The following is a 21,361-nucleotide window of genomic DNA, read 5'->3' on the forward strand; positions in this document are numbered from 1 at the left end:
CACATAGTACTCGAAGGATTTACAATAGAGTATCAATCACACACTTATTACATAGAATATCTCAAAAGAGAACTTATTACAATAAATATGGCTTAAGGCCATCTAATATGATAACAACAGAAGGCTTGAAATATAAAGTGAGTCCATCAACTCCAACAACATAGCCGAGCTGCATGGCAACAACCTAACGAACCTTACTCCTCGTCTGAAAAGTCTACAACATAATACGTTGCAGCCCCAAAAAGGGTCAGCACATGGAATATGCTGGCAAAATAACACAGCAGAGCAAGAACTGACTAATGCTATCACTACATGCATATTTGGCTGGTGGAAAGCTCTATGGTTAAAGTTTTGCGAAAAGCCAATTTTTTCCTACAACAAAGGAATAGATTTTATTTAACTATCACGATAGTTAAAACATCATTGAGAAGGTTCCTCCAACTCAATCCCAATTAAAAATAATTATCAACCCAACAATATTAATTTAGAGTGATGAGATACATATGATAATCCGAGTACTAGATACTCAAGATGTCCATAATCGGGGACGTGGCAAACCATGATTAGTTTGTACACTTTGCAAAGGCTTGCGCACTTTTCCCCACAAGACTTGATCTCCTCCATTGGATTTCTCGCACTACCTGGTGTTTGAGAAACGGATGTTGAAATCAATGTGAAGTGGCAGTCCATTAAATAAGCAGATTTATTTTTTATCAAGACTGTTTTTCACACAAGCACTTGACAGGAAGGAGGAGAGGAGGGCATACCTCCACTGGGACCTCATCCACAGTTGCTGCAAGCTCCCGGCCCTCTATGGATACAGGAGCAGAACAGAACAGAACAGTGAGTGTGAGTGGCCTGTACTAAAATGCTGAATCAAGCAGGGTTAAAAAGACATATTTTTACTATCCATTTTTCAAGTGTGTTCTTCATTCTTGCATGGTCTCCAGGGTAGCACTGCTGGAGATCACAAGGCAAGGAGACAAACATATATTATTTGGCACAAACACTGAGCTAAAAAAGGCCTTTAGATAATGACGCCTAGAAAGCCTTCGATATGTGCAAGCATCAAAACAAAACCGAACAGGAGCACACAGAGGAGAGAAACCCAGGAGCCAAGCAAAAAAAATCCTACCTTGCTTTCAGAATTCAACACAACAAGCTTACATACATAAAATGGCCCGCCACTGCTTTTACTAGTAAAAGCAGCATGGCAGGCAACCAAGGACGACTTGACTTGGGTCTGGATCCATCCATACGCACATCAAATGAAATTGACGAAATTTTCACATCACAACATGCATGGTTGGCTGGCTCATTGATCTAGCATACAACACCAAGATATACAAAAATGATGGGTAATTGAGCGGGACAAAGAGAGCAAAGGACATTAGAGGGAATGCAAATTGACCAATAGATTGTTGCCCTGAATCATCAAAAACAAAATACTCAACCATGAATCGGATTCATTTCGATTTATTCAAACTGTATGACATTAGAACTAGCAGGAGTAGGAAGGCATCCTTGGAATAAAAACTACTCGCATGAGATCATGGTACATAGACCACATATATACTGTGACTAGCAAGATGCCCGTGCATTACACGGAACATCAAGATGCATTTTTTTCATAAAACACCTGTTGTGATTGACCCATGCGGAAGTAATCCCATGTGTAAAAACTAATGATATCTCAAGAACAGTGCAGGTGTTGACAATTAATTGTAGCTGTAGCATCTGCTCGTTGCTTTTAACAGGATGTCCAGGGACATATATGAGGTAGTCATCCTCGAGTGGAAGGGGCCAAACTGATTAGTTTTCTTCCAATTAGAGGGGAACATTGGATACCTTTCGGCTGGACATGATTATGATGTCAACGCCACAAGATAAGGACAGACTGGTGTCAACACACCATAAGCTCCTCCCTTGGATCCAATCAACACGCCAGTCACCGATTGCCTAGAACAGAAAACAACAAGAGGCGACTTGAGAAACTCAACAAGTAGACCAAAAAACGCATGCTATCAACGAATTTCAAGTTTACAACATGACAACCTAAACTAAGCTACCTATCTTGTTAATATAACTAGGATCGGTTCTTTAATGGTTCATGTACCACTGAATACATGGGGGTAAAAAGCACAAGGGCATAACGGAATCCATACATGTTCAACATGAAGGTGTCAGCGTGAGAAGCCTCCAACAATTCTCTAATGCTTAAATTTTTGGAAGCAAGGGAAAAAAATAGCCATAAAGCAGCAAGCAAATAGACCCCATTTGTTCTGTACTAACAAAGTAAAAACTTTCATGGCATAGCCCTGGCTCTCTCTAAATAGCCAAACCCTAGCATGGCGTAGCCCTGGCTCGATGGTCACAAGCTCAGACCAACCAGGGGCGAGGAGCAGAGGAAGGCGAGTTGCAAATAATCAAAAAAATATCTACTCCCTCTGTCCCATAATATAAGATCGTTTTGCAAACTGTTTTAGCTTGCAAAACAATCTTATATTATGGACAGAAGGGAGTACAAAATATAGATAAACCAAGCTTCACTTGAAACATTGAAAATTGCTCTCAAGCTTCACTATAAATTTGCTCTCTCTATCAAAAATGGTAAAAGTTACATAAGTTTGCAGGAGATCCAAGCACATCTAGTAGCCACTCTAAACATCCTAGAATAGTAAAATACTGGAGCAAACTAACATATTTTATTGAAAATCAAAGTGGAGCCCAACTGTGTGGGCGTCAAGGTAGTGGTGGAGTTAAGGCACCAAGCTTACAAAAACAATTGTTCAGATTTTATCAATAAACTCAAGGAAAAGAATGTGACAGTTCCATTGCGAGCACCACTACCACATAAATCACATACTTAGGCTTTTATCCTAGACGACTTCATCTTTATAGTTTATACACAGTTTGTACTACAAGGTTATATACATAGTTGAACACTAAGATCAAGTATAGTACCTACTATATTCTTATGCAATCGTACAAACAAATACCTTCGAAACATAGCAAAACATCATTTTATTTGATGTGACAACCATTAACTACTACAAATCCTAGCAGAGCAACCATTGCAAATTAGACAACAGCACAACATAATATAAAATCATTTTGTTCTATTTGTAAGCCATTAACAACTCCAAGCCTTAGAATACAGATCCTATAAAACTATAACTGGACAATTTCATCTACTAGAAAGATTGTGGTGGCTGGCCCACCACCATAGATCCAAACGCTAAAATAGTCGGCTTGAAGGCCAAGGGCTCACCTAAACCGAGGAAGATGAAGCGCTTCGACGGGCCACTAAAATGGTGACAGTATCAGAAAGTATTCATTTTACTATGAGATGACATAAGGCAAAAACTAGAACTGAGTGTCTGTAAAGCAGTTGAACAAAAGATCTTCAAAACACCCCAAACATAAAAAGTTTGACAATATAAGCTTGTTCTCCAGTGGCAGCACTAGAGGCCTGTCTTCACAACTTAGAGCTCAAAAACCAGTTTTGGCAGGAATTAACAAAGTCTGATTAAAATGCAGCCCTTAAGAAATATATAACCTAAGAGGTCTAGTGCGTGTGAGAGAGAATCGGTACTCCAGCAAGATGTTAACGTGAAGATTGAAGTGAATGGATACAAGAATTAGTTGTATACAGTTTTAATCGAGGCAAGATTTAAAAATCCAGTTCTCACTTTTCATGCAGACAGGAAACTGAAAGAGCTATTTAAGAACATGAATTTGTCTCCTTGTTAATTCTCCCTCCTATACCATGAAATTGCGATTACTATTCTCCCTCATCAATAAAAAAAGCCAACATCTTCCTGAAAACAACTACTACCAATTTTATCCATCTCCTTTACATACATACACAGTACACCCATGCAATGCATCAGCCAACAAATAAAAGGCCTTGACCCGACGCTCAAAATGAGACAAGTTTATTTGGTACACGATGCCCAAGCATTCGCCAACCCAAGCAAATCAATGATGATCCATTCAGAAATTGATTCGTGCACTACAAATCAAGGATGAAGCTGTTTCTGAAATGCATTCGTTAATGCACACAAATTCACCATGGCTTGATGGCGGTGGGCACACAGAGTATGGGAGAGAGCAGAGGAGAGGAACCAGTAGCTTACCACATGTGACAGAGTCGAAGAAGAATCAGCTACTGGAGGGGCAGGGCGTGAGGCGTTTGAGTGGAAGATGAATCTCGCGCGTATACCATTCGGCTATCACCTACATGGGTGAGGAAACCACATGAGTTGTGAAGATCAATAAACAACAACAAGAAACATGACCCCTTTTAAGACAACTTTCAGTGATGTTACAGCCTCATAGTTTGCTAACGGATGATAACTTTGCTTCAGTGCGAAGTGCAAATGCTGAAAACAAACAGCGTTGTTATTCATAATTAATTGTAGCTCTAGCATATGCTGTTGCTTTTAACAGGATGTCCAAGACATTTCTCATACAAATGTATCCCACTATGACTAACATGCTTGACTATAGAAAACCCGACTGGCTCCTTGGAAGAAAACCCAACAACACTAGCTCCTTAGAAGGAAATCCCGTAGTAAAGATTAATCAAGCTAACCTATAACATAAATTCCATAATGCTAATTCTCAAAACCACCCGCCAAATGCCAAGTCAGCATTGCCATTTTTCTTTCAGAAATTAAAGACATGTCCCATTTCAGAAAAATAAGGGATGAAATCGAGTTCCAGCCCAAGGAGAACAATATAAATCCAGCAACACTAGCCAGGGCTGTTGATACGGCGAATCTGTACTGCAGCAAGACAAGTGTGCCTATGAAATTACAGACTCAACATGGCAGCATCATACTCATGGGCGACGCCAATGATCAGGTCAAGGACCAGGACCAGCTTACCTTGAAGGAGCAGAGCAGGTCGAAGACGAAGAGGAGCACCAGCATTCTTCGGCGCCGGTGCTAGGCACCCCCTTGCGCCTCTCCTTGGTGTCGAGCAGGACCAAGCTTCAGTTGACAAACTACTTCCAATTCCCTCTCAAGTACTAGTAAACAGAGACACCTATAAAGCATTGCCAGCTTGGAAATAAATACAACTTCGCCAATCATAATATTTTGACCAAACAACAACTAAATACAGAAGCTATCATACATACAGAGAAAGCAAAGATCCATAGACAACCATAAACCAAGCTTCATGCAAATAAAATCATGAATTGCGAAAGAAAATCATGAATTTGAAAACTAAGGCAGGAGAGACTGAACTCAATGTCACATCGGATCTTATGCTGAATCATCAAAACAAAATGCTCAACCATGAATGATTCGTTTCGATTTAATCAAACTGTATGACACTGGAACTAGTAGGAGTAGGAAGGCATCCTTGGAAATAAAAACCACTCCATAATGAGATCATGGTACGCAGACCACATATATACTGTTAGAATTTCAGGAAGGAGGCAGGCAGGTAGTGGTGATACTACATCCCGAAGCAAACAAGACCGCTCCATGTGGGTGATGGGAAACTAAGTATATACAGATGCGCATATATATTCAGGTGTGCTGTGCTGCTTAGTTGTTGAGTGCGAAGAAGAAGTGTTTCAGACTTTTGAGTGGGATGGGAAGTTTGTATCAGGAAGACTAGTGGTAGAATGATAATTACCAAACAGACAGACCAACAAGCAAACGAGCAAAAAAAAAGAAACAGTAACATCATCACTATGCAAGGACATACTGTAGCAGCCTGACCAGACATAGAAATGGCACAATGGACATGAACGCAGATCGACCACCATAGTGATGGCTCGATGGACACGACAAGCTCCGAGCAACCACCGGAGACGGGGAGTGGAGAAATGAGAGGACCATACCATGGCTGTTTTTGTAGCCGATGCCAAACAACACCGTCAGTCCGTCACATGGAAGCAGCAGCGCCGTGAAGCCTGGCACGACGAACCCCTTATTGTACCGAATCGAATCCTGCCGCACAAGAAGGACAAAAGAAATAAGAAGATAATCTTGACATCAAATCAAAAAAAAAACTAGAAATCATGGACTCGAGCTTGGACAAATCATGAGGTGACCTAGTTGAGGTAAGGTACATCAACAACAATGACCTAGTTGAGGTAATAAATAAGCATTCTATGCAAATAGGAGGCAACGAGCCACCTTTACAATAACCAACTTGTTTGTCGATACACGCGTACACAACTAGGAATGAGTGATTTTCTTTGTTCTCATAGAAGGCCATTGACCTGTCAGTGCGCAGAACATCAAAAACTGAAACTCATACAAGAAGAATTCCTTAGTAGAGATAAGAAAATCAGCTCATTTTCATATAACTAAACCCATGTACTGTAGCATATCATCATGATCTGCTAATGGGCAGAACACATTTGCAACAGAAATACACATGGTAATTTCCTGCTCACATGAGCACGACACAGCACACATGGGCTACAGATTAACACATACCACCTACATTGGAACAGAATTGCTAGTAATCATGTACTATGCCTATATGATTAGAGCAGTGGCAACCGGCTCAATTCGACATCCTAAACCCAGCAGAGCAACATAACCAACCGGATTATAGCACTAGCAACATAACCAACAATTAGCATGAACCCCAGGCACATCACAGGAACCATAGCATCCATCGACCCACAACCCCTTGCTAACCAAATTGTGACCATCTATCGGAGCAACCAGAGGCGGGGAGCAGAGGAATCAGAGGATCTCACCATAGCTATTGTGTAGCCAATGCCAAACAACACCACAGCATAGCAAAAGTCGTCGAGGTGCCTGGCACGAGAAACCCATCCAGAGGCCAAATCCTGTGCAAGTTGTAGCCGAGGCCGGACATCGCCACCGTCGTGGTTGCGGCATGGCAGGCAAAATCACTAGCATCACACGGCGTCAGGGAGAATTTGAACATACACGGCTGGCTGCACGTGTACTATGAAGAAACCACCACGGTCTGCATCCAAATCTTTTTGCTACAACAAAAAAGAATTCACAATTAGTTTGTACACCTAATCAGTGGACCAAAGAAAAATCATAAGAAACAATAAAGAGAAAGGTCTCTCCGTATATCAAGAATAGCTCTAGGACTTTGGACCCAAGTACATCAATTACCAAATCTATAGAACCGGTACAAATCAGCCCTGTTCAACAACTAAGCAGATTACTCCAGGCATTAGAAACTACTCCCTCAGTCCGGAATTACTTATCGCTCAAACAGATGTACTAGACCATTCAATCTCAAAGAAACCAAACTGCATCACTATTTAAGCAGCTCATGCTTTTCGATTATCTGAATAAATTGCAAGAGAGTGTTATTAACTGATGTTTTTATTTTGTTGAGAAATGGAACAATTCTTTCAGTGATGAAGTCCATCATGGCGAACTTAACATGAACCCCACCACATCACAGGAACCATAGAATCCATCGACCCACAGCACCTTGCTAACCAAATTATGACAATCTATCAGAGCAACAAGAGGCGGAGAGCAGAGGAAGGAGACGAGCTCACTGTGGCAACCTACTACTCGTACTTATTTTTATTGTCACAAGGAAAAAACATGCCTAGTCTTTCTAGATAAAAAGGAATATACATTGGTAGATTGGGCTGCAATAGGACCACCCACAACACTATAAGTCTTCCAGAGGCTGTCAAATAAAAGGAACCTTTCCAGAGAACTTATCCACAAGATGCAGTCTGTTCTTCAAAGCAAACACACTAGGAACACGGTTTGGATTGACAGAGAGGGCTCACCTGCTGTACATACAACAGGCAGCCTGGTTCTGATAGGGCGGAGGAAGGAGGGCCTCTGTGACCCATGAGGGCAGAATACTCTACATGAACTCCAAGGGTTTGCACTCCTGCCTGCCACCCACACATGAAAAAGAAAGCACATCTTCAGTTAACAGAAAGCAGCAAACCAACAAATATTAATGGAAACTAGCAAAACAGCCCCCTTCCCTTATAGATGGTCTGCCGCACGGATAATAAACAGGACAACACACACACACACACACACACACACACACATATATGTAGTTCAGAACTTAAAAAAAGGGTTTATTTTTTATCCATTCCAGCAAACCTTTTGGATGTTTGACTAGATACTACTCATACGGATCAATATAACATATGAAAATTGGCATCGAAGTATGCCATAAAAAAGTTACTCCCTCCATCCGAAAATATAAGAGCCTTTTTGACACTACACTAGTGTCAAAAACGGTCTTATATTATAGGACAGAGAACTTTGGTAATATGATACTTGTAAATTAGCTACTATATAGCAATACGTTTGCTGACGACGAACAAACATTTGAGCTTGTACAGTTGCTTCTCAAATCTCAGTTGGACTCTAACTATCTGTGTGTATAACTTGGAATTAATTCAAGAAACAGAAAGCATCGTAACTCAAGTGGAACTGAGGTCCCTGGAGCCCGGCGACCAAAGCGCATTTTGGCATGTATCGGTCCATGCTTTATTGTTACATATAGAAAGCAACACCAATTATTGGACAGACCGACCAGGGTGGCAACAGAGGAAGGAGACAAGTTGGGAGCTACAGCCATGACAGTCGACATCTGTAGCTGTTGTTTCTCAAATCTGGATTGGCTCTAACTCTCTGCATGCCTACGATTTAAATAAAACCCATTCATCAAGAAACGGAAGTGTGATGCTGGCCAGAAGAGGTCACCGGCAGACCGCAGTTTGGCAAACACACTTACGCAGAGGAGCGTTTGTTGCAGGCCATCTCATATAGAAAGCCTGCCTCGTTAAGAAATGAAATGTTGGTGTGAAGCAAGATAATTAAGCATATAGAGCTGGAGAAGGCGGTGCACCCATTATGGCTGGCCGGTCTTAAACAAGGACCTAATGTGAGATCCAAAACCATGGGCATCCTTGTAATATGGAGGCCATCCTTGAATCTTTCTTGTCTTTGGGGATGAAGAGGGTGCCTTTACCTTTCCTTGAGGGGTGGCTGGGTCGTTGTTCCTGGGCGGCCGACATTGATGAAGAGAAAAGAAGAGACGGGATCCCTATTCTCCTGGTCGTTCTCCTCCTCCACGACCAACCCATCCATCCATCAGAGAAGAGAAGAACCGTGCGCCTGCCATGGAAAGGAAATCCCATGCATCAGGTCAGGTCAGGCCAGGCCAGGAAGAGGAAATCGAGAGAGAGGGGCGGACCTTGAGGATGGCGTGTGCTGCTGATTGCCCTTGAATTTGAGGAAAAGGAGGAAGAAGGAGCAGCGGGCCTTGACGAGCACTTGGGCGGCGTCCCCGGCAGAGGACTCCATGGTGGCACCTCCAACCTATAGAGAAGAGACGTGGCGAGATGTGGGTCAGAGAGAGATAGGGAGAGAGAGAGAGAGATAGGGAGAGAGAGAAGAGGAAGAAGAGGAGAAGAGGAGGAGGGATTCATACCTGTGCTGCGGCCGGTCGCCATGGCCAGAGGGCTAGGGTTCCGGGCGCGAGGATCTGATCTGACCGTGGGCTGCGCTGCTCGAGCGGATCTACGGCGAGCGAGAGGAGGGGAACGGATGGATCGCCGGCGGTGGAGTGGAGGCCGGAGTTGGAGCTGGGGTTGGGGGAGAGGACGGAGGTCGGCGGTGGCGGTTGGATCTGGAGGGGATCGAGAGAGGAGCAAGACAGAGAGAGAAGCCGCGCGGCCTGGCTGTGGTTTGGTTGCGTTTTCTTTTCTTCTTTTTTCTTTTGTGGGCCAAAGCAGTCCCTTTCCGCTCCTTGGATTGAATTTTCGTTCAAAATCAGCGCGAGCGGTCGCGTCGACCAGAGCGAAAGGCGGGAACATCCATGTTTTTCGGTCAAACGCAGAGTGGGCGCGCGTGGTGGTACTCCCACGGATCGAGCTCCGGCTCGTTTAATCCCAATCGTTCATTCCTTTCTTTTCTGCAAGATCCGACGACACATATCACATGTCACGTGGATCACGCCCCTGCTCCCTTTTAAAATCCGGTGGCCAACTCTGCCTGAGTTTTTTCATCTATTATTACTAGTTTAATGTCCGTGCGTTGTCACGGAACAATAAATTTTCATGTCATTCATCATTATTGTTGGTGCTCCCACCTTGCCAGTTTTATCGCCGTCATCAGCAAACACAGTCAACTCATTGCTCTCCGTCAACGTTGGTTGAGGAGAAGGTCCAGAACCGTCCTCTCATTGCCCTAACAAGCCCTCTGCTAAAAGCACTCGGCCATAAAATAGTTGACATACATACTTATCATCACGAGTAAGACAAAATGTATCTCCATGTTCTCAATCAAACCTCGTATAGCTTAAGGGATATTGGTCACAATGGCACCAAACAATAAATTTAGGCATAGAGATCATGAGTTGTAGACATGGTTATAAAAATATCTTGTACTTCAAGAGGATGTGTTCGGCAAAATAGAAGAATTTGTGTCGTATGTGGCTTATTACCACACTGACAAATATTGAATCACCAAACAAGCGTACATAGTGAACCATCGAAAGCTTGACATATTAGCCCATAGAATTCACACCACATCCAAAAGTCAAACAAGGTCCACGAGAAACAAAAAATTATCAACAATCAAAGAGCATACAGCGTCTCTGACACATGTATGTCGATGCATTTGCTCAGTGGCTACAGAATAACACATGACTATAGAAACATTTGTCAAAGTGTGATTTCCCGTTTCCCCTGCATAGCCATGTTTCTCTATGTCACATCTACTTCTCCACTCCGGCCTCCTTAAAAAATCGAATCCTTATAGAACCAAAATATATGAAACTCACAGTATATATCTTTCAACAAGCATCTGACTTATTTTTCACGGTTGTGCCATTCCTTCTCCATCTGATTTCTCATTTTTTTTCTATCTATGTAACAAAGCATCAATCATCATGAGAGAAATCAACACAGAACTGACCCACTATAAATTATCAACCAGGGGTTCCGAGCATTAAAGTGACGGTAATAGTTAGCATTTGATGAATTATAAGAGTAGAAGAGTATAATAAAAAAGTAAGAGAAGAAAACATACTATATTTAGATTCTTTCATGATGGTGAAATTTGAAGGGTTGATTGTCTATAATAATTTTCTACAATTAGGACCATCCAAAGGGTGTAGCTAACAAGTCAAAATTATCCCAGTTAGTAATGCAATGGATGTCTTTGCCTTGCTGCTTCTAGATAGTCTTATTCGAAGACAAGTTTGTCTCTAAAATCGACCAACATAGCTTGATTGACAAGCAAGCAGCAAGCAAGCCTGGTCAATCAAAATCATACAAAAGCTTGGTAATTCAAAATTTGACCCTACCCACAACAAAGAAAATAAATGATTCATCGTCTCTTGTTATGATCTAATTTTCCTAGAAAATGATGTTGTAATAGGTAGTTCCTCAAATATTCTCATTGCTAAAAGCACAAAGATACTACTTCTTACTTGAGAAACATAACTTCAAATCTGAAAGTGCTACGACAACAGAGCAAAATCCGAGGAATGAGATTCACCTTCAAAGCAATACAACACAAAAGAACTCCTCAAGATCCTGCGAAGTATTAACTGAGGAATATAACTGAAATAACTTGAGCAGAAAAACCCACATGAAGTTAGTGCTAAGCCATACATTCAACCTTTGTGTTTGACACAGAAAAAACTCAAAATAAATAGGTACCTTAACAAACCAATAGCACCAAATTAGAGAGAGAGAGAGGGGGGGGGGGGGGGGGGGATAGCAGAACATACCTAAAATTCCGCCTATTTTATATAATAAAGATATAGCTGAAATTACATGGTTGTCTAGTATCCCACCCTTCAGAACTTCTTTCCGGAAGGTATTTGGGTCCAACACAGTGGGGTATATAATTGTTGCTTTGCACATCTGTACCATCAATGATCAATCAACCAATGGCTACATTTCATTATTGATCAACACTGACTAATTTAACCTGAGATTGAACTGACCCATGGTATAAACCAGTAAACAAAATATTTTGTGTCTAGAAACACCAACTCTCCGTAACAGACAATAAGTGGCAAAAAATACCCCGGCTAAATATTTCTGGCTGGAGTTCACACAAAAAGAACAGGGAACACTGAATCGTCAGATGAATCAATTATGTCGCAGTATGTGTTTTCATCTGTACATATCACAAATTTGCAGCCTTAATAAAGTAATAGTGAAGAACAAAAGACCATATACACTCAAGTTTTTGTAGAGTGGGTGAGGCAATTGTAGTACCAAAGAGCACCCAATAGCACTGATATATTCTGTATCGAGCCGAAAGAAGATGCCTCTTTTTATTAGATGTCTATCCAGTAACTCACGCCCTACAAAAGATTATCTAGATCTGCTGCTTGCGCAAACTATAACATTTTACCCGCAAATGAGGCTAGGGGTGAAACTGTAATTTAGAAAATTGAAAAAAGCAAAGTATATGATCTGCTACCATACACATGGATTAAGCTAGATCCTCTTAATCCTTATTCACGTTGCACTGGTTAAGCTAGGCGATGAATTCTCTGCTTAACAGTTCTTCAACTTCTTCTACATGTTAATTTCCTTTCTTTTTAGCCACTTCACATTTAGTGGACAATTGACCAAGCGGATGAATTATCAAAGACATATGCAGCAGTATAGCTAATGTCTTCCGGAATGGCGAGCATGTTACATACCTCACATTCATCACCTGGTAAGGAGCAACGCTGACCGCCAGCATTGTTGACTGCGGAAGCTCTAGGTCGCCTTAAACAGACAAGACACATGTGCATAAGTAACATATATCTGTTTCAGGTATTATCAAATATTGTACTTAATTTTAAGCAGGACGTATGGATCTTCGTTGTCACTCTACCTGGAAAGGGTAAGAACAAACGCACTGCAAGCGCAAGAAAAGCAGTCCACATCCCATATTCACTCCTAAAATTAGGAATAGACACCATAGGATAAGTACGCCAAAAGTAAGTGTTCTTGTCTCAAAAAGAATAAACATCCAGTAGCTATAGCAAGAAAAGAGGAAAAGGTAATGATTCTTTTGGGCCAAATGGCAGAACCTTACTTGATCCATGAGATTACAGTGCTAGGTGCTTGCAGAACAAACAATGGCACGATGAAAGATTTGTGTATGCCTGTGCCTTTAGCAAGCAAGAGCACTCTGCAGGAGGGAAAAGAGTAATAAATAAATGCTCAAAAAATAGTCCAATCATTTGATGACAAAACCAAATACCCCCGCCGTTCCTAAATATAAGTCATTTAAGAGATTCCAATAAGTGACTACATATGGAACAAAATGAGTAAATCTACACTCTAAAATATGTCTATATACATCCGTATGTTGTAGTCCATTTGAAATCTCTCAAAAGACTTATATTTAGGAACGGAGGGAGTATGTCGCAGAATGAAATAAACTACATGGAGAATAGCAAGAGCCGAGTTTTTGAAGAATTATCACTTTCAGTTACACAAGATTGCCCGTCCTCAAGATAGCAATTGCAATTTGGAGTCATGGCCTGAACAGCCCCAGTAACTCATCCAAGATCTGAAGCAAGATTACCACCTTGGTGTTGACAAGTTAGTGTCGTAACATGAATGCGCTAATAACTTATGATGGATCAGAAGCATAAAGTAGATACACTACGGTTCCGCGGCAAGCTAAGCAAGTCACCAAGTGGACGGAACCTGAGCATCATGATACGAAAAGAGTACCATTCTGTAAGTTATGTTTAACAAACTGATGATGTTAACATGACTTGAATTTATACCTTGAGTAAATTTCTGCATTCGAATTATACGACATTCAAATTTTTAATACAAAAACCATGCATTGCAGTTTCCTGTGATAAAGAGTGACGCCACTGAACACAAGGTGTCATGTTAATGTGTAAACAGACTGAATATCTGGCAGTATTCGTTATCGCAGCATATGGTACTACAAGTACACTGTCTATCTAGTTCTTGTGAAGTGTGTTAATGTTGCTCCTACCTCCTAAAGATATGAACATGATGCGTTAATTCTTTTACTTGCTGTGAAAATATCAGCTCGTGGTTACTGATCAAGAAACCAACTCCATCTAACAGTTGTTGCATGATGCCCTCTGAGTAACCATCGACAGGTTACAGAATGTATGACAGGATCGTGCATCTTACAATTTGACACCAGCAGTTGCGCAATTGACAGCCCTCGCAGGCAAAAGCACGAACATATTCGGAGCCCGAAAGGATTATGCGTTTCTGTATCATGAGCAAATCACATCGGAAAAGGTACCTTTGGGTATCGACGATGAGATGGGGGAGGCACTCACGCCGCGGCCGCGACGGAGACACACTGCTTCATGAGCGGGATGATGTACACCGACGCGTTGCACACGACGGCGCTCCACCGGCTCCGGCACGGCGGGACCAGCGGCAGAGTGGCGCATCCCCTGCTGGCCCTGCATAAACGGCGCACACAGAGATCACCCGACGACACGGTGGGTAGACGAAAGGCGGGCGCCGGGGTAACCCGGCGAGCAGCTTCACCTGAGCGCGCCGGTCCGCGCGGCGGGCTGAGCCGCCCGCGCCCGCGGCGTCAGCACGGGGCAGGGTGCCGCAGTGGGGGGATCGCGAGGCGCAGCGAGATAACATGCTCTCGGTCCGGTCACGGGCGGGTCCATCGACGCAGGCGAGGGCAAGGGATTCCATGGTCGTGGTAAGGCCTCAAGGGACTCCCAACCTCGTGGGACTCCCAATCAAGAGCTTGGTAGAGGATGGACCACGACCATGGGAGGGCGGGTGCTTGGTGGAGGAGGACCGAGGGGAGCCCATCGACGCAGGCGCCGCAGCGGGGATCGTGAGTGGCGTGGATGGCGTGCCGATTTTTTCAGCAGGTAGATGGGATGGGGAGGAGCGAGGAGGTTGCTAGCAGATAGGGGCGTGAGACGTGTGTGCCTGGTCGTTGCTTTTCGCATGCCATGTTGTGCGGGTTACCGGATCGTGGGGTAGAGGTTCATTGAACCGGTTCGTTTGTTCTCTGGGTTTTTTTCGCGTGTATCGCACGAGATATAGTAGCTAGCGAACAAGGCGTGCGGGTGGATTGTTTTCCTAGCGATTTCCTCGGTGCCGGATCGAGGTCGAACCATCGGAGAGGAGGTCGAATCATCACAATGTTCGATCCTCCTTTAATAGTAGAGATTACAGAAACCAGATTCAATATAAAAATATATAGCACGAAACTAAAAATGTTGAACGGGTTTCTTTTAATCGCAAGCAACCACTATTTCTTTTGACAGGGTAATGGCCTCGGCCACCATTGCCTCCTCCTTGGATTGGTTCCTGGGACAGGGAACATGTGCGGAGGGAAGAAGTACACCATGAGCACGAGAGAAGGGCTGTCGGGTTCAACGAGGTGGCTCTACTAAGCCTGACTACATGTTGACCTAGAACGACGACGTCGACATCATGCCTTCCATCATCTACCTCAAGCCGCGCAAGCCCAAAAAGGGCAACCACCTTGTGTTGCAGTGCATCAGGGAGTCTCGCACGTCGCCATCTTCACCCACGAGTTGCAGAAGCTTGCGTAGGTCTATAGAAGTTATGTGAGCCACCCTCCTTGCCTCATGATTTCATGTGCCATTCTTCTTCAGGGCGTGGCTATCTGGCGCGCGAGCGTTCCAACGCTCGTTTTCCGACAGTCTTCAATTTGGAAAGTGGCTTAACTTACGTGGATTAATTAGGGGTGGTTAATTAGAGGCGGGCCCCCTAAAAATCAGGGGGGCGGTGATTAGTGTTGATTTGGGTGGGGCCGCCTCCCTCTTGCCTTGCCTAGCCTTTGCATGTGTGTGCGCTGGAAGTCTCACCCGGTGGGCCTTGATGGAAAGACTGTTGGAAATATGCCCTAGAAGCAATAATAAATTGATTATTATTATATTTCCTTGTTCATGATAATCGTTTATTATCCATGCTAGAATTGTATTGATAGGACACTCAGATACATGTGTGGATACATAGACAACACCAAGTCCCTAGTAAGCCTCTAGTTGACTAGCTCGTTGATCAATAGATGGTTACGTTTTCCTGACCATGGACATTGGATGTCGTTGATAACGGGATCACATCATTAGGAGAATGATGTGATGGACAAGACCCAATCCTAAGCATAGCACTAGATCGTGTAGTTCGTATGCTAAAGCTTTTCTAATGTCAAGTATCATTTCCTTAGGCCATAAGATTGTGCAACCCCCGGATACCGTAGGAGTGCTTTGGGTGTGCCAAACGTCACAACATAACTGGGTGGCTATAAAGGTACACTACGGGTATCTCCGAAAGTGTCTATTGGGTTGGCACGAATCGAGACTGGGATTTGTCACTCCGTGTGACGGAGAGGTATCTCTGGGCCCACTCGATAGGACATCATCATAATGTGCACAATGTGACCAAGGAGTTGATCACGGGATGATGTGTTACGGAACGAGTAAAGAGACTTGCCGGTAACGAGATTGAACAAGGTATCGGGATACCGACGATCGAATCTCGGGCAAGTATCGTACCGATAGACAAAGGAATTGCATATGGGATTGATTAAAGTCCTTGACATCGTGGTTCATCCGATGAGATCATCGTGGAGCATGTGGGAGCCAACATGGGTATCCAGATCCCGCTGTTGGTTATTGACCGGAGAACGTCTCGGTCATGTCTGCATGGCTCCCGAACCCGTAGGGTCTACACACTTAAGGTTCGGTGACGCTAGGGTTATAGAGATATTAGTATGCGGTAACCCGAATGTTGTTCGGAGTCCCGGATGAGATCCCGGACGTCACGAGGAGTTCCGGAATGGTCCGGAGGTAAAGAATTATATATAGGAACTGCTATTTCGGCCATCGGGACAAGTTTCGAGGTCACCGATATTGTATCGGGACCACCGGAAGGGTCCCGGGGGTCCATCGGGTGGGGCCACCTGCCCCGGGGGGCCACATGGGCTGTAGGGGTGTGCGCCTTGGCCTATATGGGCCAAGGGCACCAGCCCCAAGAGGCCCATGCGCCAAGAGATAAGGAAAGGAAGAGTCCTAAAGGGGGAAGGCACCTCCTAGGTGCCTTGGGAGGAGGGACTCCTCCCTAGCCGCACCCTTCCTTGGAGGAAGGGCCAAGGCTGCGCCCCCCCTCTCCCTTGGCCCTATATATAGTGGGGGGGAAGAGAGGGCAGCCCCATCTAAGCCCTGGCGCCTCCCTCTCCCTCCCGTGACACATCTCCCTCTTCCTGCGGCGCTTGGTGAAGCCCTGTTGAAATCCCGCTACTTCCACCACCACGCCGTCGTGCTGCTGGATCTCCATTAACCTCTCCTCCCCCCTTGCTGGATCAAGAAGAAGGAGACGTCGCTGCTCCGTACGTGTGTTGAACGCGGAGGTGCCGTCCGTTCGGCGCTAGGATCATCGGTGATTTGGATCACAACGAGTACGACTCCGTCAACCCCGTTCTCTTGAACGCTTCCGCGCGCGATCTACAAGGGTATGTAGATCCTCTTCTTCCACTCGTTGATAGTTTCTCCATAGATAGATCTTGGTGATACGTAGGAAAATTTTGAATTTCTGCTACGTTCCCCAACAGTGGTATCAGAGCTAGGTCTATTGCGTAGATTCTATGCATGAGTAGAACACAAAGTAGTTGTGGGCGTTGATTTTGTTCAATATGCTTACCGTTACTAGTCCAATCTTGATTCGGCGGCATTGTGGGACGAAGCGGCCCGGACCAACCTTACACGTGCGCTTACGTGAGACCGGTTCCACCGACTGACATGCACTAGTTGCATAAGGTGGCTGGAGGGTGTCTGTCTCTCCCACTTTACTCGGATCGGATTCGATGAAAAGGGTCCTTATGAAGGGTAAATAGCAATTGGCATATCACGTTGTGGTCTTTGCGTAGGTAAGAAACGTTCTTGCTAGAAACCCGTAACAGCCACGTAAAACATGCAAACAACAATTAGAGGACGTCTAACTTGTTTTTGCAGGGTATGCTATGTGATGTGATATGGCCAAAGGATGTGATGAATGATATATGTGATGTATGAGATTGATCATGTTCTTGTAATAGGAATCACGACTTGCATGTCGATGAGTATGACAACCGGCAGGAGCCATAGGAGTTGTCTTAATTTATTTATGACCTGCGTGTCAACATAAACGTCATGTAATTACTTTACTTTATTGCTAACCGTTAGCTGTAGTAGTAGAAGTAATAGTTGATGAGACAACTTCAAGAAGACACGATGATGGAGATCATGATGATGGAGATCATGATGATGGAGATCATGGTGTCATGCCAGTGACAAGATGATCATGGAGCCCCAAGATGGAGATCAAAGGAGCTATATGATATTGGCCATATCATGTCACTATTATTTGATTGCATGTGATGTTTATCATGTTTATACATCTTATTTGCTTAGAACGACGGTAGTAAATAAGATGATCCCTCATTAAAATTTCAATAAAGTGTTCCCCCTAACTGTGCACCGTTGCGACAGTTCGTTGTTTCGAAGCACCACGTGATGATCGGGTGTGATAGATTCTAACGTTCACATACAACGGGTGTAAGACAGATTTACACACGCGAAACACTTAGGTTGACTTGACGAGCCTAGCATGTGTACAGACATGGCCTCGGAACACAGAAGACCGAAAGGTCGAGCATGAGTCGTATGGTAGATACGATCAGCATGAAGATGTTCACCGATGTTGACTAGTCCGTCTCACGTGATGATCGGACACGGCCTAGTTGACTCGGATCATGTAATCACTTAGATGACTAGAGGGATGTCTATCTGAGTGGGAGTTCATAAGATGAACTTAATTATCCTGAACATAGTCAAAAGGTCTTCGCAAATTATGTCGTAGCTCGCGCTTCAGTTCTACTGTTTAGTTATGTTCCTAGAGAAAATTTAGTTGAAAGTTGATAGTAGAAATTATGCGGACTAGGTCCGTAAACTGAGGATTGTCCTCATTGCTTCTTAGAAGGCTTATGTCCTTAATGCACCGCTCAATGTGCTGAACCTCGAATGTTGTCTGTGGATGTTGCGAACATCTGACATACACGTTTTGATAACTACATGATAGTTCAGTTAAACGGTTTAGAGTTGAGGCACCGAAGACGATTTTGAAACGTCATGAAACATATGAGATGTTTCGAGGGCTGAAATTGGGATTTCAGGCTCGTGCCCACGTCAAGAGGTATAAGACCTCCGACGATTTTCTTAGCCTGCAAACTAAGGGAGAAAAGTTCAATTGTTGAGCTTGTGCTCAGATTGTCTGAGTACAACAATCATTTGAATCGAGTGGGAGTTGATCTTCCGGATAAGATAGTGATGTTTCTCCGAAGTCATTACCACCAAGCTGCTAGAGCTTCGTGATGAACTATAATATATCAGGGACATATATGATGATCCTTGAGATATTTGCGATGTTTGACACCACAAAAGTAGAAATCAAGAAGGAGCATTAATTGTTGATGGTTGGTGAAACCACTAGTTTCAAGAAGGGCAAGGGCAAGAAGGGATACTTCATGAAACGGCAATTCAGCTGCTGCTCTAGTGAAGAAACCCAAGGTTGAACCCAAACCCGAGACTAAGTGCTTCTGTAATAAGGGGAACAGCCACTGGAGCAGAATTACCCTAGATACTTGGTAGATGAGAAGGCTGGCAAGGTCGATAGAAGTATATTGGATATACATTGTGTTGATGTGTACTTTACTGGAACTCCTAGTAGCACCAGGGTATTAGATACCCGTTCGGTAGCTAAGTGTTAGTAACTCGAAATAAAAGCTACGAAACAAACGAAGACTAGCTAAAAGGTGAGATGACGATATGTGTTGGAAGTATTTCCAATGTTGATATGATCAAGCATCGCACGCTCCCTCTACCATCGATATTGGTATTAAAACCTAAATAATTGTTATTTGGTGTTTGCGTTGAGCATAGACATGATTGGATTACGTCTATCGCAATACGGTTATTCATTTAAGGAGAATAATGGTTACTCTGTTTATTTGAATAATACCTTCAATGGTCTTACGCCTAAAATGAATGGTTTATTGAATCTCGATCGTAGTGATACACATGTTCATGCCAAAAGATATAATTATAATACCACCTACTTGTGGCACTGCCACGTAAGTCATATCGGTATAAAACGCATGAAGAAGCTCCATGTTGATGGATCTTTGGGCTCACTCGTTTTGAAAAGTTTGAGACATGCGAACCATGTCTATTGGTGTATATGCATGAAGAAACTCCATGCAAATGGACCATTTGGACTCACTTGATTTTGAATCACTTGAGACATGCAAATCATACCACATGGGCAAGATGACTAGAAGCCTCGTTTTTAGTAAAATGGAACTAGAAAGCAACTTGTTGGAAGTAATACATTTTGATGTGTGCAGTCCAATGAGTGTTGAGGCATGTAGTGGATATCGTTATGTTCTTACTTCACAGATGATTTGAGTAGATGTTGAGTATATTTACTTGATGAATCACGAGTCTGAATTATTGAAAGGTTCAACTAATTTCAGGGTGAAGTTGAAAGATCGACATGACAAGAGGATAAAATATCTATGATATGACCATAGAGATGAATATCTGAATTACGAGTTTGGCACAGAATTAAGACATTGTGGAAATTGTTTCACAGCTGATACAACCTGGAACACCATAGTGTGATGGTGTGTCCGAACATCATAACTGCACCCTATTGGATATAATGCATACCATGATGTCTCTTATCGAATTACCACAATAATTTATGGGCTAGGCATTAGAGACAACCACATTCACTTTAAATAGGGCACCACGTAATTCCGATGAGATGACACCGTATGAACTATGGTTTAGAGAAACCTAAGCTGTCATTTCTTTAAAAGTTTGGGGCTGCGACGCTTATGTGAAAAAGTTTCAGGCTGATAAGCTCGAACCCAAAGCGGATAAATGCATCTTCATAGGACACCCAAAACAGTTGGGTATACCTCCTGTCTCAGATCCGAAAGCAATAAGGGATTGTTTCTAGAATCGGGTCCTTTGTCGAGGAAAAGTTTCTCTCGAAAGAATTGAGTGGGAGGATGGTGGAGGCTTGATGAGGTTATTGAACCGTCTCTTCAACTAGTGTGTGACAGGGCACATGGAGTTGTTCCTGTGGCACCTACACCAGTTGAAGTGGAAGCTTATGATAGTGATCATGAAACTTCAGATCAAGTCACTACCAAACCTCGTGGGATGACAAGGATGCGTACTACTTCAGAGTGGTACGTAAACCTGTCTTGAAAGTCATGTTGCTAGACAACAATGAACCTACGAGCTATGGAGAAGCGATGGTGGGTCCGGATTCCGATAAATGGCTCGA

At 43.4% G+C, this 21,361-nt stretch overlaps 1 protein-coding gene across 15 annotated transcripts; it reads right to left on the reverse strand.

The window, feature by feature from the left end:
* Positions 1-4: 4 nt before the first annotated feature.
* LOC125550317 (uncharacterized) lies at positions 5-14,965 on the reverse strand. Of its 15 annotated transcripts, none has more exons than XR_015600146.1 (15): positions 14,265-14,965; positions 13,059-13,154; positions 12,855-12,919; positions 11,511-12,745; positions 10,792-10,875; positions 9,439-10,696; positions 9,202-9,326; positions 8,977-9,122; positions 7,769-7,879; positions 6,734-6,988; positions 5,861-5,969; positions 4,893-5,052; positions 4,140-4,239; positions 768-1,959; positions 5-641 (listed from the first exon to the last, which is right to left on the reverse strand). XR_015600146.1 is itself a non-coding variant. In XM_087517552.1 (13 exons), exons 5-8 carry the CDS (start codon positions 9,309-9,311, stop codon positions 6,909-6,911), a joined length of 447 nt encoding a protein of 148 aa, XP_087373678.1. In that variant the 5' UTR covers positions 9,312-9,326; positions 9,439-12,745; positions 12,855-12,919; positions 13,059-13,154; positions 14,265-14,950; the 3' UTR covers positions 5-641; positions 768-1,959; positions 4,140-4,239; positions 4,893-5,052; positions 5,861-5,969; positions 6,734-6,908. The 15 variants fall into 15 exon arrangements, 2 of the variants coding, with proteins under 2 accessions (XP_087373678.1, XP_087373679.1); XR_015600145.1 differs by adding an exon at positions 3,272-3,306 and having other exon boundaries at positions 768-811; positions 1,849-1,959; positions 9,439-12,745; positions 14,265-14,963; XR_015600140.1 differs by having other exon boundaries at positions 9,439-10,875.
* Between the last annotated feature and the right edge of the window lie 6,396 nt (positions 14,966-21,361).

The sequence above is a fragment of the Triticum urartu genome, chromosome 4A (assembly GCF_056163025.1).
Source record: "Triticum urartu cultivar PI428250 chromosome 4A, HENAU_Tu73, whole genome shotgun sequence".
NCBI lineage: Eukaryota > Viridiplantae > Streptophyta > Magnoliopsida > Poales > Poaceae > Triticum > Triticum urartu.